The 17,073-nt window shown below is 43.0% G+C and overlaps 2 protein-coding genes across 2 annotated transcripts; both read left to right on the top strand.

Moving 5' to 3' along the window:
* Positions 1 to 1,312: 1,312 nt before the first annotated feature.
* Positions 1,313 to 7,268, top strand: LOC118094646 (72 kDa type IV collagenase-like). The gene is made up of 5 exons (XM_088655811.1): positions 1,313 to 1,379; positions 3,137 to 3,283; positions 4,595 to 4,759; positions 5,485 to 5,646; positions 6,628 to 7,268. Exons 1-5 carry the CDS (start codon positions 1,313 to 1,315, stop codon positions 6,630 to 6,632), a joined length of 546 nt encoding a protein of 181 aa, XP_088511937.1. The 3' UTR covers positions 6,633 to 7,268.
* A 7,549-nt stretch (positions 7,269 to 14,817) lies between these two features.
* On the top strand, positions 14,818 to 15,774 carry LOC118094645 (olfactory receptor 5AP2-like). Its single transcript, XM_035135199.3, has one exon. It carries the CDS (start codon positions 14,941 to 14,943, stop codon positions 15,772 to 15,774), a length of 834 nt encoding a protein of 277 aa, XP_034991090.3. The 5' UTR covers positions 14,818 to 14,940.
* The last annotated feature ends 1,299 nt before the right edge of the window (positions 15,775 to 17,073 follow it).

The following is a 17,073-nucleotide window of genomic DNA, read 5'->3' as shown; positions in this document are numbered from 1 at the left end:
GGTTACAGATGTGAGTGGTTGGTGGAGAGCACGGGTGCTCTCGTGGTGGATAGGCTCTGGTTCAGGTGATAGGAATGGGGGGAACGCTCTCCCCATACCTATGTGAAGGGTATTCTGTTAAAGGAAACCAGGGACTCAATGGTTTTGTCAACCCTGAGAGGGGTTGTGCCTGTGTCTGAGTCTAGGGGGGCATATGGGTGGTGGACATAGCATGTCCCTGGCTTTCTGCCATTCCAGGTGTTCACCCTAGACTGATCTATGCTGGTGCCCTGGGTCAGTGCTACCTGCAATGGTGCAGGGAGCTAGTCGAACCAGAGCCTATGCAACCACTCACCTGATGTAATCAATAAAGTTGTGGCCTAAATTCTGACAAAAACCAAACCGAAATTTGAGTCTTGTCTGAATTTATTTACTGTATAGGGGGAGGTTTAAAGGTCTAACACACAACAAAGAGTTTATTGATTACACATTTTTGAAATGATGGGCATCCAAAAGCAGGCACACCCAAGTTCAGTAAAACACGAGCATATATTTCCTCCAACCAAGCACAAGGTCCCTCTCCTGCCTCCCCGTTGGTTGGAGGCATACAGGGTTCACAGCCTATCACAACTGCCTAATTAAAATACTAAATTCTCTGCCTCTGTTGACATCCCCCATTCCTCTGAATTCAGAGACCATCACCCTTAATTACTTTTGGCCAAATAAGGAAGTGTGTTCCTATGCTCTTACACAATTACCCAAGTGATAAAGCCACTTCCCGACTGCCCCTTAAGCGGACATGAGTTCTGCACTGCTGAATCAGGCTGAAATGTCCAGATAAACCACATTCTAGCAACAAACTGCCTGTTTCCAGGCATTCTAACCCCATGCCAGTAAAGGTAAGCTTCTAAGCAAGGTTGTGGTTACTTAGCTGTCACAACCTTTTCCTTAGCTATTGCAACTTGCGACCTTTGGGCCTTTTATGAAAAAGTGACATTTTCATTCCTTACATCCACCCCCCACAAAATTGCTCAAAACCTCTTGCATCTTTGCATGTTGTGGACAGGGTGGTGAAGCAGTGTGTGTGTGTGTGTGTCTGTGTGTGTGTTGCCTCATCATGTAGCTTAATGCCCACTGAACTGGTAGTCTGGAACGTACATGAATATCAATGGGGGAGTTAGGTATGCATATATCGTTTACTCAGTCCCTGTCCAATGTGCAAAAACCAGGTGTTTGTAGTCGTGGGAGGAAGGAGTGGCCAAGACGGGCTTATAAAGAGGGTAAATGAGGCCACTCAGCATTCCTATGCCTGTCAAGCTGCCATAAAGAGCTAATGGCTTCCATTATAACCTGCCTCTTGTACAGTTGGGTTCTCCTACATTCGCTCACAGCAAGTGACGGTAAGGAATGCTCCATGTATAATTTTTGGTTCGTTCAACCTGAATTACTATATTGGTGATCTCCAATTCAGCAGATTTTATATAGACCTGGCTTGCATAAGCTATGTTCCCATTCTAGGCTGGAAACTCAGTGAGGTAATTCCTCCCCGTGGCATTTTAAACCACAATTGTGGCAGTTTTTCACATCAGAGAGAGGATGGGTATGTCTGGACCTGACACACACCATTTTTAGCTGTGATTTCTGCATTTCAGAGGATTGAACTAGATGAGCTTTTGAGTCCCTTCCAATTCTACAGTTCTGTGAATCTACGGTTCCCCTGTCCCAGCAACCCCACCTGTGCCTGTATGATGGCTGTTAGGGTGTATTGACATTAACATTGACTCTGCATGCAGTTTGCTAATCAGAATGAAGTTGGTCTGAGAAAAAACATACATTGAACCAGAAGATTGTGGCTAATATTTTGTGAATGCAGAAACAGGAGCACAGAGCAATTCGGAGCAATTCTGATTTAGCTGCAATTCTATCAAAGAAAAAACCAGCTGGTGAAAACCCAAATTGATGTATGCTGTGAATAAGTGTTAAAGAGAGGCTTTCTCTGGGGGAAGCAATAGTACAAGAGAAAGTGTGGATAGGCCCTAAGTGCAGTGTATATGTGCACTCTACATTTTGTGTGGTTCGGCCATTTACCTTTAAAATGTGACCTTCTAAACATGTTTCTTAAAAAGCGCTTTATATCATATAATATAAAGCGGATTGTGGTAGGGCTGTTAGGAAATTTAGCTTAGGGTTTGGTTTGTGTAAGGCCACAGCTCATGCTGAGTAATGGGGGCGTGAGTATGCAAATCCCGCGGATCTGATTGGTTGGGGGGCCCCCTCTTAAAGCCTCGTCCTCCATTTTAGAGTCACATTTTTGCCTGGCGTTTGAATCCCCTCCCACCCGCCCTTTTTTATTGCAGGTTAGCACGACATTGCTATTGCCTTCGGGGCCGCCTGTATTCAGGGGTCAGTAGGAATTTTTCCAATTGGCTGATTGGCTTTGCCTCTTGGTTTTCGCCTACTGCGCTAGCAAATTGTCACAACTTGTTAGGTTGGCGGTTAGGCTTTTGGTTGGTTAATCGGTTGGTAGAGGGGGTGGCACACAGATGCCTACCCTCACCTCCGTTTGCTCCATATAGAAGTATTCCGTTAAAGGAATCTCGGGGCTTACACTCTTGTCCTTACCATCCCGCCATTGGCGGGAATGGTGGGCCCAATTTTAAGAGTAAGAGCCTTGAGGAACATTCTTGGTGAAAGTGAGGAGGGAATGACTGGGCGCAGCCACCTCCTCACTCCCAGGTATGTTTACTTGACTTCCCTTCAGGAAGTCGGAGCAGGAACTGTCCAAGCGGACAGTGGTGAGTCCTGTCCTATGGTGACAGCTGATGTGAGTCCTGCCCCAACTGGGCAGATGGGGATAGTCCTTCTTTAGGAAGGATGAGTGAATAACCAAAAGCCTAAGCCAACACTCGGATTAAAAAATTGTGTATTTAATAAAGTTGTGGCCCTAAATTATTTGCCAAAAACCAAACCATAATTCTGTTGTCAGTTGTGAGTTATTTAAGGTAATTTCTGGGAAGCCTTGACACACAAACAGCAAGATACATTTATTCCAGGATGTTCACTTACAATACTGTTTCTCCTACTTCAGAATTTCCACCCATCTCTCTTAATGCAGCTTCTGAATTGCTTCTACCACTATTTTTTGTTCCCTCCACAGAACCCCTCCCTTGCAAATTCCCCTTCATTTACAACAAGAAATCCTACTCTGCATGTACCAGGGACGGAGCTGGTGATAACACATTGTGGTGTAGCACGACGGATAACTATGACAGGGACAGTAAATGGAAGGCCTGCGCCATTCAAGGTACGTTAACTGGGAACACGGGTGGCACTGTGGTCTAAACCACTGAATCTCTTGGTCTTGGTGATTGGAAGGTCGGAGGTTCGAATCCCCACGATGGGTGAGCTCCCATTGCTGTGTCCCAGCTCCTGTCAACCTAGCAGTTTGAAAGCATACCAGTGCAAGTAGATAAATAGGTACCGCTCCGGCAGGAAGATAAATGGCATTGACACACGTTCTAGAATACGTCACGGTGTTCCGTTGTGCCAGAAGCAATTTAGTCATATAGGCCCCATGACCCAGAAAGCTTTCTGTGGACAAATGATGGCTCCCTCGGCCTTAAAACTAGATGAGCACCGCAACCCCATAGTCGCCTTTGACCAGACTTAACTGTACAGGGGTCCTTTACCTTTACCTATCTGGTGCAAGAATTTCCTTGTGAACTGCTTCCTGGGCAACAGCCAGGTGTGCAAGAAGGCAATGAATTCCATTTTGTCCTGTGTCTGCCACAATTAACAGCTGTTTCCATTCTGCTGCAGTTCAGTTTCTATCAAATGCTACATCATTTTCCTCACTGTCTTGAATCTAACGTAATTAAGGTGAGTTAGAAATTGAATATAATTTGAGGGTGTAATGCTTTCCGCAATATTCCTTTCAATGTAAAGGAAACATTGAAGTAATAATAAAGAGAAAGTTACTCCTTTTTCGAAATAATTCTCCACAATTTGCAAGCAGCTAAAGGACATACTTCAAGGGACTGATTGTTTGCAAATTAGCATGACTTTATTGTATTTGCAAATAAGATGCCCATACCAACACTGTCCCTCCTGTTTGTTAGAGATTTTGTGAAAGTACATTTAGGGGGGCATACGATTGTTATATTTCAGTAATTGGGAAACAATTAAGTTTACTCTCCATTCCTTCCTTCCTTCCTTCATTTATTTATTTGCAAGTTTATATGTGAATTCCTCAGTCTAAAGAAAAGCCTACATGGAAAAAATATTCTTATTGTCTTTTCCTACGATATCTTATGTTACATATGCTTACATGATGCACTTTTTAAAAAGAATTTTAATATGTAACGCCATTAATTTAATTTGATATCACTTGTGGGTTTTTCAAAAAAGAAGGTTTTGAGCAATGACCGATTTCATTTGCCAGATTGATACCGATGATGTTAGCTGTATTTGTGTTCTGAAGCAAGGATGAAAATGCAAACAGGGGCAATCATGCCTCATTTTCTGCTTTTAACAGAATTTTCCAACCATATGTCTATGAATCTACCAATATTTCTTAATGTCTATCCATTTACTTTTGTGTTCTCCACACCTCCAGAATACGGAGGGAACTCCAATGGCCAGCCCTGTGTATTCCCCTTTGCTTACAAGGACCGCACATTTTATACCTGCACCAATGAGGATGATCCACGTGGGAGCTTCTGGTGTGCCACTACGGGGAGCTATGATAAGCTCCAGAAGTGGAGCTATTGCGCTGATACAAGTAGGAATTCTTATAGATTTTTATTGTGTTCACCAAGCAAGTAGTTAGTAGACCAAGCAGAATGACCATGTAGGTTGTTGAGAAGTTGTAAACAGAAACTGGAGTGGAACCTTACATTGTGCAGAAAGGTAGAGAGAGCATAGCACATGTGGTAGAGCACATAGGTTAAATGCCTCGTGTGCCAATTTCAGCCTGTCTCTTTTGCAGCTAATTTTTCCTTTAGGGAGCAGGGTTCAAAAAGACCATGGAGAGCCACAACTATGCTGGAATAGGCAATGTTGGGCTCAGTGAATCAATGGTCCATCTCTGTATATGACAGCTCCATCTCTACATAGTGCATTAAATAATGTCATTCATGCTCATAACCAATAGTAGAATCACTTCTTTGGAGTTGCACTAGCTTCCAATTACACAAAACTCTAAAACTGACCACTATTTTACAGGTGAGAATACTGTGAGGCTGTAACCTCAATTTAGCCATGGGGGTTTAGTTCTTTAAAAAAAATTGAAATTGGTATTACAGGTATTAAGCAATTGAAATCTGAGACATCTGCAGATCTACTGCAAATAGCCTACAAATTTATCGATAGATCTTGGTCTCTGTTCTGACCCGCTTTGAATTACAAGGGAGGAGACAGCAGAGTATTTAGTTTCTCTGAACGAGAATTATTATTACAGGATTCCCGTCTTTTCTGACCTACCCTGATTTCATCTTTTCCATCCAGGACTGAGTACAAAACCTACAGGGCCATGTGTGTTTCCTTTCATCTACAAAGGAAAATCCTATACATCTTGCACAACAGATGGGGAATCCGATGGAAAACTCTGGTGCTCTCTGACCAGCAACTATGATGAAGACCCAAAATGGACATACTGTGATCCTTCAGGTATGGGAAAAACAGAGAGGAGGGGAAGTTAGCCACACTTTTCGGTAGGTTATTCCCTGGTGTTTGGAACTCATATGGATCAGAAGAACAAGAGGATGGGACAGGCTGATTTAGTATGATGGATGAAAAATATCTCTTATTTTCTGGCCCTAGTGTTCAGAATGCCAGATGGTTTCATAGAAATACATTTGTCGCAGATTGTCAGACTGGGGGAAGGACTGAGACATGGGTGAAATGTATATAGCACTGCACATTACTAATGCTAAATAAATGTATAGTATTAGCAATAATAAAAGTGATGGGAGTGGGAAGCTTCTTGCCTCTCCCCCATAGCTACTATTCGCTAAATCACATCTTTATAATGTCTTCAATGGCATCTACCTTTCCTCTGAACCTTGGGAGACGAAGTAAATCCTATAATATTTCCAAATCTTAGCTTTCTGTATGAGGAACTTGGGATTCTCAAATGTAAAAGCAGAATCTGGACTAGGGTAGGAAGCTCCAGCTGCAATTCTGCACACCTATGTGCCTCTGTTGAATAGGGCTTTAAATTGCAGTAGAAATACAAGAAGGTCAATAGTCTTTTAGTATTTCAACTGCAATTGCTTTTAAAAATTCTTATAAAAGAAATACAATTTATAAATTTAACGAACATTTCTAAACTAATGAGTTGCTTTCAAGTGTCTTCATGTGTTGTGAATTTCCAACACTATGTAAAAATAAATAAAAATGCTTTGTATAGAGGAAACGAACATATCTATGAGAAAGGTTATACCATTTCATGTAAAATGGGGGGTGGGTGTTCTAAAAAATAAAATCAAACAAACAAATGTGGCAAAGCATTCAAAACATACAAAATTCAACTTGTATTACCAAGTGGAACAGTGCTGATAGGACCATATTGGCTTTGTGACTGTCAGTGGGAGGAGAAGGAAAAAGTCACTAGCATCCTAAACTAACACTAATCAAATTGCATTTCAGATTGACGTTGAGATTCATCTGTAAACAGCATTAGGAGGAAATCAGTCAAGCCCTACAACATTTCTCCTTCTGGAATTTGGCAATCTCCTTGGGTTGTGAATTCTCCTCTCCCTTTTATTCCTTGCAATCTATGCTTTGTCTCTTGTTGGAAACCTCCTAATTGTTTTACTCGTTGCAGTTGACCAGCATCTTCATACTCCCATGTATTTCTTCCTCATGAACTTGTCCTGCTTGGAGACTTGCTACATTTCAACCATTGTACCCAGGATGTTGGCTAGTTTCTTTAATGGGGATAGGTCCATATCCATTAAAGGGTGCATCACACAATACTATTTCTTTGGTTTCTGTGCAGCCACAGAATGCTATCTTTTGGCCCTGATGTCTTATGATCGGTATTTGGCAATATGCAAACCTCTGCACTACTCAACCATTATGAATGGTAGACTCTGCCTCTACCATCCTAATGGACATGTCATGGGTATTACAAGGAACAAGTGAGACCTGCAAAAAACAAACAAACACTGTGGGGGTGCCCCTGTTCATGATTTTAGCTAGTCACCCACAACTTCTATCAGAATACCCGAATTCATTCCCTCCCACCCTCAGTTTTTCATCCAGCTCAATAAATTTTGACATTCCTCATTGGACTGTTTGGGTGATTTCTTACGTCCTGTACTGGTTTTTCCTCGACATTTTTGTGTTTCTACAATCTCCCTTAAGTCTCCTTATACCTCTCTCTTGTGTGTGAAAGTTGCCATTTCGACTAAGCAAAGTCACACACTTTTAAGAATGTGTTTGCTGTTCGAAGAAGAACCACATACCTTCCAAGGAAGTGGTGAATGGGGCCTAACCTGGCCCCACAGAGACGAGGTAGGAACATGGCACCTTCATACGTCACACATGCCTGTTTGTTTCGGCTTCAGCCGGCCACGGGGAGTGGGGGTGGGGTGACAGGATAGTTTGCCATGTTTTAAATTTAAATTGGCCAATAGTGGTTTGGGTGTGGGACAGGGTTTCAGTGGAAGACCAGAGAAACACAGGCTTCACTCTGGTCTGCCACTGGGGTATTTAAGCCGGCTGCACTGGGAGCCAGCAGCGTGATCAGCAGCTGGTCATCTCTCCCTCCCATCCACCCTACATATTGGCATTGCCTTTGAGGTAAGTGGGCTCTGCATATGGAGGGTTAAGCTGCATCTTGAGGTGACCCTAAACCCAGGCATGACCCTGTTCAGCGTTAGTCATCCAGCAGGAGACTGACCCAGTATATATACCCAGTGCTTAAGCCAATGCATACTAACATCTGTAATCAATATAGTTGTGGTCATTTTCAATTCCAGAACCTTGTTGTGTCAGTTTATTCTTATGTTTCACCACCCCTTCCTGGCTTCCTGGGGGCTCACTGCGCATGGGCCTACAAGTATGAGATTATAGTGGCGGAAATTATCATTTCTATGATCAAGTAGGTAAAGCTTGCACCAGTTCATCTTCCTCCCCAGGGAAAATAGGAATATTCCGGGATCAAATCAGAAGCTGGGATGGCTTTTGTGATTCCAGGGAGGCAGCATGGTGTAGTGGTTAAGAGTGGTGGACTCGTAATCTGGTGAACTGGGTTCGCGTCTCCGCTCCTCCACATGCAGCTGCTGGGTGACCTTGGGCTAGTCACACTTCTCTGAAGTCTCTCAGCCCCACTCACCTCACAGAATGTTTGTTGTGGGAGAGGAAGGGAAAGGAGATTGTTAGTCGCTTTGAGACTCCTTAAGGGGAGTGAAAGGCGAGATATCAAGTCCAAACTACTACTCCTTCTCCTTCTCCTTCTCCTCCTCCTCCTCCTTCTTCTTCTTCTTCTCTTACATACCCTCCAACATTCCTCCGATGAAAACATTTCTCCCTGCCAACTGACCCTCCTCAACCACCCATTTATTTCACCCCACATCATTTCCTATCAGAAGAAGGGCGAGCGCCACCACTAATACACCAATGGGACACAGCGCATACACCCTCTACTGTCCTGAGAACACTCCTCAATCCCAATTTTATTTTATTCTTTTGTAGATTTACAACAAAGAAAACACACAGCAATAATAAATAAATTTTAGAAAGAGGCAAGATTAGATGCTGACCCACAAAGCATTTTTTTTTTTAAAAAAAAAATCAAGATCCCACTCCCCCTTTCTTCCTACCCAGGGCAGCCCTACCTTCTACCTGCCCCTAAGAGCCCGAGCGTTGTACGGGTCTGGGCCTCATCAGCGGCAACCTCTCCTCCTCCTTGCCTGCTCTCCAGCAGCTGCTATGAGCTGCCCGAGGGAGGAGCCAGCGGCCATGGCCATGGAGGAGCAACGGGATGCTCTCCTGTAGCTGGAACTGCCTTCATCTCCATCACTCAGGACAAGCACCGGTTCATCTTCCTCCCAAGGGAAAATAGGGATATTCCGGGATCAAATTAGAAGCTGGGATGGCTTTTGTGATTCCATGATGTCCCTGGAAATTCGGAAGACTTGAAGGGTAGGCATAAAGTGAGCTGTGGGTGTGTGAACTGACTAGTGCCAGCCACCCCTGTTGTTCTGCAGGTGGTGCATGTCAGGTCCCTAGAGCACCAAATCAACCAGCCTCCCAAGCTGGCCAACAATAGGAAGGGATTAGTGAAGTGTCCTTCACCCAGTCTGCCTCAGGGTGCACTGCTGACCATGCTCTAAGTCCCTTACCTGCCTGCACTAAATACCAATGAGCTTGGAAGGATCCCTCCCCAGCCCAACCCAGCTGCACTGCTTTTCACCTGCAAGACTGCTGGGTGGTTTTCCATGGTGAGAAGAGAAAGCATGTCGTAAAGCAAAGTACTATCCAAAATAGGTAAACTAAAATTCTTTTTCAATAAAAATGAAAGATCTTATAGAAAAGCCACCATAGGTTACAGCTGGATTCTGATAAGATTGTAAGAGTGGGTGATTAGCTTTTTTCCATTTGTACAGACAATTGCAAACACATTAAACCTTCACACCTGTGTGAGAGGCAATTGCCCTCTAAGGACACCATCCCTATGGTGTGTTTTTTTCCTCCTTGAAGGAATGCCATTTCTCTCTCTCATTACTTCTTTAAGAGGCTTAACCCCAAAAGTGCTGCACTTAAAAGAAAATCTTGCCTACACAATACTTTCTGCTTTCAAGTAGCTGACGACATTGCTTAGCTTTTAAATGCAGGTGTGAAGATTTCAGAGAAGGAGAATAGGAGGGAGAGAGAGAGAGAACGAAATATTTGGGAGATGTTGTTATATGCTATTACTCAGCTAAGATTCCCAAGGTCCAGTATAGTCAACGTACTGCTCTTTTGAAGATTAGCTGGAGTGCATAAAGGATTGTACATGGTGATCTCCAAACCCAGAAATGGGTGAAGAAAGTACACACAGCAATCACCCCCCAGATGGAATCAACTTTGAGGTAAAGCAATTTTGTGCAATAGTTCTTCCTCCTCCCCCAACCTGTGGAGAGTGAGATTCCCTTTTCTATATATTTGAGAGAGTGCAACCATCACACCAAAGGACTTGTACTTGTACCTAATGGCACCTTTTGTTTTGACAGTGACCATCTGAGTCCTGTACCAAAGCATATAATCAAATTGTTTAAACAGCAGCAACTGTGCTTTTGGATGTCTAATTGGCAGCCCATAAACAAGTAACATCCATTGTGATGCCCTCAATATATTATGGACCATAACGCCGATCAGCCCCAGCCAGTTTGGTCATGGGTCAGGATGGTGGGATTTGTAGCCCACAACATCTGGAGGGCACTATAAGGGGCTACCCTTGCCACAAATAATTTGTACCAAAAAATTCTTAAAAAGAAAGAAAATGCCCACTACTTGCTATCAAAGTTACCGGTATATACTGCAATGGAGAAAGAAGCCACATTTGTATGGGCAGTCACCCTCTCTTTGATATTCTATGTAATACTGTGTTGATAGATAGTTGGACTTCATGAAAGAGCTTGTTCAAATCTGGGACTGATCATGGTTTATTTCAGAACACATTTCTAACCTGCAAACCCTTTATCTAGAAAACAATAGTGGCCTTCAAAATCTGCTATGTAATCATTTGCAATATGGTTTTTAACCTATTCATATGTACTGTACCTGCAAGCCACTGTGCTAGAGAAGGAGGATGGAATTCTGCATACAAATTGCTTGCATGCAATTGAAATAGGTTGATGGTATCCAGATATATCCATGTTAAGAGTACACCCATTCATATCAATAGGAATTAAAGTTATTGTTGCCATGATATCCTTACCCAGTTCTTTGTAATGACTTGCAATAACATAACCTTCAATATTTATCCAATGGAAATAGGGACATCCCGTTCCATATTGATAATTTTACTATTTATACCCCAGACAACATATTGGTTTTCCCCATCACTCTGGGCAGATTCCAACATATATAAAACCGTAATAAAACATTTAAAAAGCTTCCCTATACAGGATTACCTTCAGATGGCTTGGGGGTTGGATAACTCCATACCCTCCAAAATTTATCCAATGAAAATAGGGATCTCCTAAGGAAAAGGGGACATTCCGGGATCAAATCAGAAACCAGGACAACTTCTCTAAACAGGGATGTTCCTGGAAAATAGGGACACTTGGAAGGTCTTTTTTTTCAAATATATTTATTATTTTGTAACAAACAAAGACAAAAAGAATAGACAAAGTACAAAATACAAAAAATACAAAAGACAAAAAGACAAAAAAAGAAAAACAAAATTCCAAAACTTCCATTTATATCAATTCTAGTGGATGTGACTTCCTCATGTCCCTTCCAAGTGTGTTACATTGTAAATCCTCTGTAGTAATTTCTAAACTTGGAAGGTCTGCAGTAATGGTTGTTCCTGACATAGCAATGCAAGCATGCTAATCTCAGTCAGCTCTGGACACTAGCTCAGTTGCAAAGAATGTGATGTTGCACCACTTCTGCCTTTGATGTTGACCTCTCTTGATTCTCAAGCTAAAGTTCTGGACAGTAATCTGCTTTAATCTCATTGATTTCATGGGACTCTAAGCAACCTGTGTGCACAGGGCTGCATCCCCATTCTCTAGCAGTGTGGATCTCAAGAAGAGCCCATAGGAACAAAATAGACCTTATTGCTAATGGTTGCCTCAAAAAATCCAATAGTTAATCTCCAACATAGTAAATTCTACAGAGTTTTCATTTCCAGTGAGAAATTAAGTGGAACTAACACAAGGAATATGGGACCCAGGTGGCGCTGTGGGTTAAACCACAGAGCCTAGGGCTTGCTGATCAGAAGGTCAGCGTTTCAAATCCCTGCGACGGGGTGAGCTCCCGTTGCTCGGTCCCAGCTCCTGCCAACCTAGCAGTTCAAAAGCACGTCAAAGTGCAAGTAGATAAATAGGGACCACTACTGTCGGAAGGTAAACGGCGTTTCTGTGTGCTGCTCTGGTTTGCCAGAAGTGGCTTTGTCATGCTGGCCACATGACCTGGAAAGCTGTACGCTGGCTCCCTCGGCCAATAACGCGAGATGAGCGCGCAACCCCAGAGTCGGTCAGGGGTCCCTTTACATTTTTTTAACACAAGGAATACCAATAGTGTTGAAAGGGGGAAATCACCAGAGAGGAATTCAAACAAATAGCCAGCACGTGTAGAGACAAAGTCAGAAAAGCTAAAGCACATAATGAACTCAAGCTTGCTAGAGAGGTTAAAAGCAACAAAAAAGGCTTTTATGGGTATGTCCGTAGCAAAAGGAAGAACAAGAAACAGTGGGGTCACTTAGAGGAGAAGATGGTGAAATGCGAACAGGGGACAGAGAAAGGGCAGAACTCCTCAATGCCTTCTTTGCCTTAGTCTTCTCCAAAAAAGAAAACAATGCCCAACCTGAAGAATATGGAGCAGATGATTCAGCAGGGGAAACATAGCCCAGAATAAGTAAGGAGGTAATACAAAACTACTTGGCTAATTTAGATGTATTCAAGACTCCAGGGCCAGATGAACTACATCCAAGAGTATTAAAAGAACTGGCAGAGGTGATTTCAGAACCGCTGGCAATAATCTTTGAGAATTCCTGGAGAACAGGCGAAGTCCCAGCAGACTGGAGGAGGGCAAATGTTGTCCCTATTTTGAAAAAGGGGGAAAGGGAGGACCCAAACAATTACCGCCCAGTCAGCCTGACATCAATACCAGGAAATATTCTAGAGCAGATCATTAAGCAAACGGTCTGTGAGCACCTAGAAAGGAACGCTGTGATCACTAAAAGTCAGCATGGGTTTCTGAAAAATAAGTCATGTCAGACTAATCTGATCTAATTTTTTGACAGAATTACAAGCCTGGTAGATGAAGGGAATGCTGTGGATATAGCCTATCTTGATTTCAGCAAGGGCTAGACAATGCTACCATTCAGTGGATTTGTAACTGGCTGACTGACCGAACCCAAAGGATGCTCATCAATGGCTCCTCTTCATCCTGGAGAGAAGTGACTAGTGGGGTGCCACAGGGTTCTGTCTTGGGCCCAGTCTTATTCAACATCTTCATCAATGACTTGGATGATGGGCTTGAGGGCATCCTGATCAAGTTTGCAGATGACACCAAATTGGGAGGGGTGGCTAATACCCCAGAGGACAGAATCACACTTCAGAATGACCTTAACAGATTAGACAACTGGGCCAAAGCAAACAAGATGAATTTTAACAAGGAGAAACGTAAAGTACAACACTTGGGCAAAAAAAAAAAAAATGAAAGGCACAAATACAGGATGGGAGACACCTGGCTTGAGAGCAGTACATGTGAAAAGGATCTAGGAGTCCTGGTAGACCACAAACTTGACATGCAGCAGCTAAAAAAGCCAATGCGATTCTGGGCTGCATCAATAGGAGTATAACATCTAGATCAAGGGAAGTAATAGTACCACTGTATTCTGCTCTGGTCAGACCTCACCTGGAGTACTGTGTCCAGTTCTGGGCACCACAGTTCAAGAAGGATACTGACAAGCTGGAACGTGTCCAGAAGAGGGCAACCAAAATGGTCAAAGGCTTGGAAACAATGCCTTATGAGGAACAGCTTAGGGAGCTGGGTATATTTAGCCTGGAGAAAGAAGGTTAAGGGATGATATGATAGCCATGTTCAAATATATAAAAGGATGCCATATAGAGGAGGGAGAAAGATTGTTTTCTGCTGCTCCAGAGAAGCGGACACAGAGCAATGGATTCAAACTACAAGAAAGAAGATTCCACCTAACCATTAGGAAGAACTTCCTGACAGTAAGAGCTGTTCGACAGTGGAATTTGCTGCCAAGAAGTGTGGTGGAGTCTCCTTCTTTGGAGGTCTTTAAGCAGAGGCTTAACAGCCATAAGTCAAGAATGCTTTGATGATGTTTCCTGCTTGGCAGGGGGTTGGACTGGATGGCCCTTGTGGTCTCTTCTAACTCTATGATTCTATTATTCAATAGCTAATAGTTTGACACACACACCCTGAGGGGGTGGGGCATAATGGAATTCCCATATGAAGCAGAACCTTTAGTTCATATGAATAAGAATTGCCTTGCTAGAGCAGACCATCTCAACCATCACTTTATTTCCAAGATTGGACAATCAGATGCTTCTTTAAGCTCTCAGAAGGAAGGAATGTGATGATGACCACCACCTGTTTGTGATGTCTCTAATATCCTGTTACCAGGGCTTTTATATATCTACAGTATATACAGATAATTCTCAGCAAATAAAAAATAAAAAAATCCTTGCATTTCAGAGAAAATTATAGTATTTACAGATTCACTATGGACATAGTAGATTAAGGCCATGGAAGCAGTAAATACACATTATATTGAAAATATAGCTAACATAATACCTACCCTTCAGATGTAGGAGACTACAAGTCCTTGGGCACCTTCCAAAATTGTCAGTGGTCAGGGATGATGAGTGCCAGATTTCTGTTGAAAAGGGTGTGGAGCCACCTGCAACATCTAGCTTGACATGAAGTAGGTCCTCTATTATTCTATTGTTAGTGCTGCTCTTTTACTTTTGCTGCTGTTTTCCATTTCATTATTTTGTGTTTTAATTCTTGGTTTATTGGTGCTGTCATATTTACTTTTTATTTGTAAGCTGCTTTGAGCAGAAAAGCAGGATATACGAATCATATGAATCAATGAATAGTTATAAATCTGCTCTTTGTTTCATAACCTCCTTTCTTTCCTTGCAGCAACTGCAAAACAGAACAAATCAAACTACCATTGCCAACTTCATTCTTCTTGGATTGGTTGATCATTACCCAGAACTGCAGCCTCTTCTCTTCCTGGCATTCCTGGCAATCTACTTTATTACCATGGCTGGGAATCTCCTCCTTGTTGTGCTAGTTCTGGCTGACCTTCACCTCCACACTCCCATGTACTTCTTCCTAGGGAACCTGTCTTGCTTGGAGATCTGTTACACATCAACCATTCTTCCCCGGATGCTTTTCAGTCTTCTAACAGGAGAGAGATCCATATCTGCTAATGGCTGCATTGCACAATACTATTTCTTTGGTTCCTTAGCATCTACTGAATGCTATCTCCTGGCTGTGATGTCGTACGATCGATATTTAGCCATCTGCAAGCCACTGCGCTACACCTCTCTCATGAATGGCAGGTTCTGCCTATGGCTTATTTGTGGCTCCTGGATAAGTGGTTTTCTAAGTAACACCATCATAACCTCTCTAGAGTTGCAGCTGTCATTCTGTGGCCCAAACAAAATTGACCATTTCTTTTGTGATCTGGCCCCAGTGCTGAAGCTTTCCTGTAGTGACACCCATGTGGTGGAACTTGCAACTCTCATCCTGGCATCCATGGATACCATACCCCCATTTTTACTTACCTTGATCTCATACATGCTTATCATCATCAATATCCTCCAGATCCCATCCAAAGTCACGAGGCAAAAAGCCTTCTCCACTTGTTCCTCCCATCTCATTGTAGTGACCCTCTTCTTTGGGTCTCTCATCAGCGTCTACATGGCTCCCACAACTGACATACTGAAGGAACTTCATCAATACTTCTCTCTCTTTTATACTGTCTTAACCCCCATGGTCAATCCCCTCATATACAGCCTGAGAAATAGAGATGTCAAGGAGGCCCTATACCGAACTGTCAGGAAAGCTATCAATTTGGCTCAGTTACCTTAACCCAGGGGTAGGCAATATAAGGCCCGTGGGTCAGATGCGGCCCAATCGCCTTCTCAATCTGGCCCACGGACGGTCCGGGAATTGTGTTTTTACCTGAGTAGAATGTGTCCTTTTCTTTAAAATGCATCTCTGGGTTATTTGTGGGGCATAGGAATTCGTTTATTCCCCCCCCCCAAAAAAAAATAGTCGTGGCCACCACATGGGCTGAGGGACGGTGGACCAGCTGAAAAAGGTTGCTGACCCCTGCCTTAACCTATACTGGGTGGCTATTTATGTCTGTTTCCACTAACAGGGAAGTAAGGAGCCGCAGCAAAATCTTTGCACAGCATGACAGTATTACATAGGAAGCTGCCATATACTGAGTCAAACTACTGGTCTGTTTAACTCAGTATTTCCTACACTGAGTGGCAGTGACTCTCCAGGGTTTCAGACACTACCAAGCTTACCTGGAGATGCCTGGGGTTGAACCTGGGACCACCTGCATGCATTGCATTCCCACGTACCCCTCTTTGTACAGTAAGTCACCATGGAAGCTGTTGAAAGTAATGGTATAATTTACTAAAACAAATTTTAAAAAAATACTTCTTGTGAGTGCTTGTCCCACAGCTAGAGAAGTTGAAGAATTACAATGGAATTCCATTGCCTTTTTCTAAAAATTTATTTATTGTTGTGTGCTATCCTTGTTGTAAATCTACAAAAGAATAAAATAGGTTTGGGATTAAGGATTTCTCTCAGGGCAGTGGAGGGTGTATGTGCTGTGTACCATTGGTGTATTGGTGGTGTGGCCCTCACCCTTCTTATGACAGGAAATAATGTTGGGGGGGGGGCTAGGCCTCATTCACCACTTCCCTGGAAGGTAAGTGGTTCTTCTTCTAACAGCAAACACATTCTTAAAATGTGGGACTTTGCTTAGTCAAAATGGCAACTTTCACACACAAGGGGGATGCATTAGCATACTTAAGGGAAGAGGAGGAGGAGGAGGAGTTTGGATTTGATATCCCACTTTATCACTACCCTAAGGAGTCTCAAAGCGGCTAACATTCTTCTTTCCCTTCCTCCCCCACAACAAACACTCTGTGAGGTGAGTGAGGCTGAGAGACTTCAGAGAAGTGTGACTAGCCCAAGGTCACCCAGCAGCTGCATGTGGAGGAGTGGGGACGTGAATCCGGTTCCCCTGATTACGAGTCCACCACTCTTAACCACTACACCACACTGGAAAAATGCAGAAACACAAAAATGGGGGGGGGGGGGGTTAATAATGTTTATTGGTTTTCAATGACATTCCAATTATAGCCTCAT

The sequence above is a fragment of the Zootoca vivipara genome, chromosome 12 (genome assembly GCF_965207765.1).
Source record: "Zootoca vivipara chromosome 12, rZooViv2.hap1.1, whole genome shotgun sequence".
NCBI lineage: Eukaryota > Metazoa > Chordata > Lepidosauria > Squamata > Lacertidae > Zootoca > Zootoca vivipara.
The sequence above is the reverse complement of the archived record's forward strand: the minus strand, read 5'-3'. Positions and strand labels throughout refer to the sequence as shown.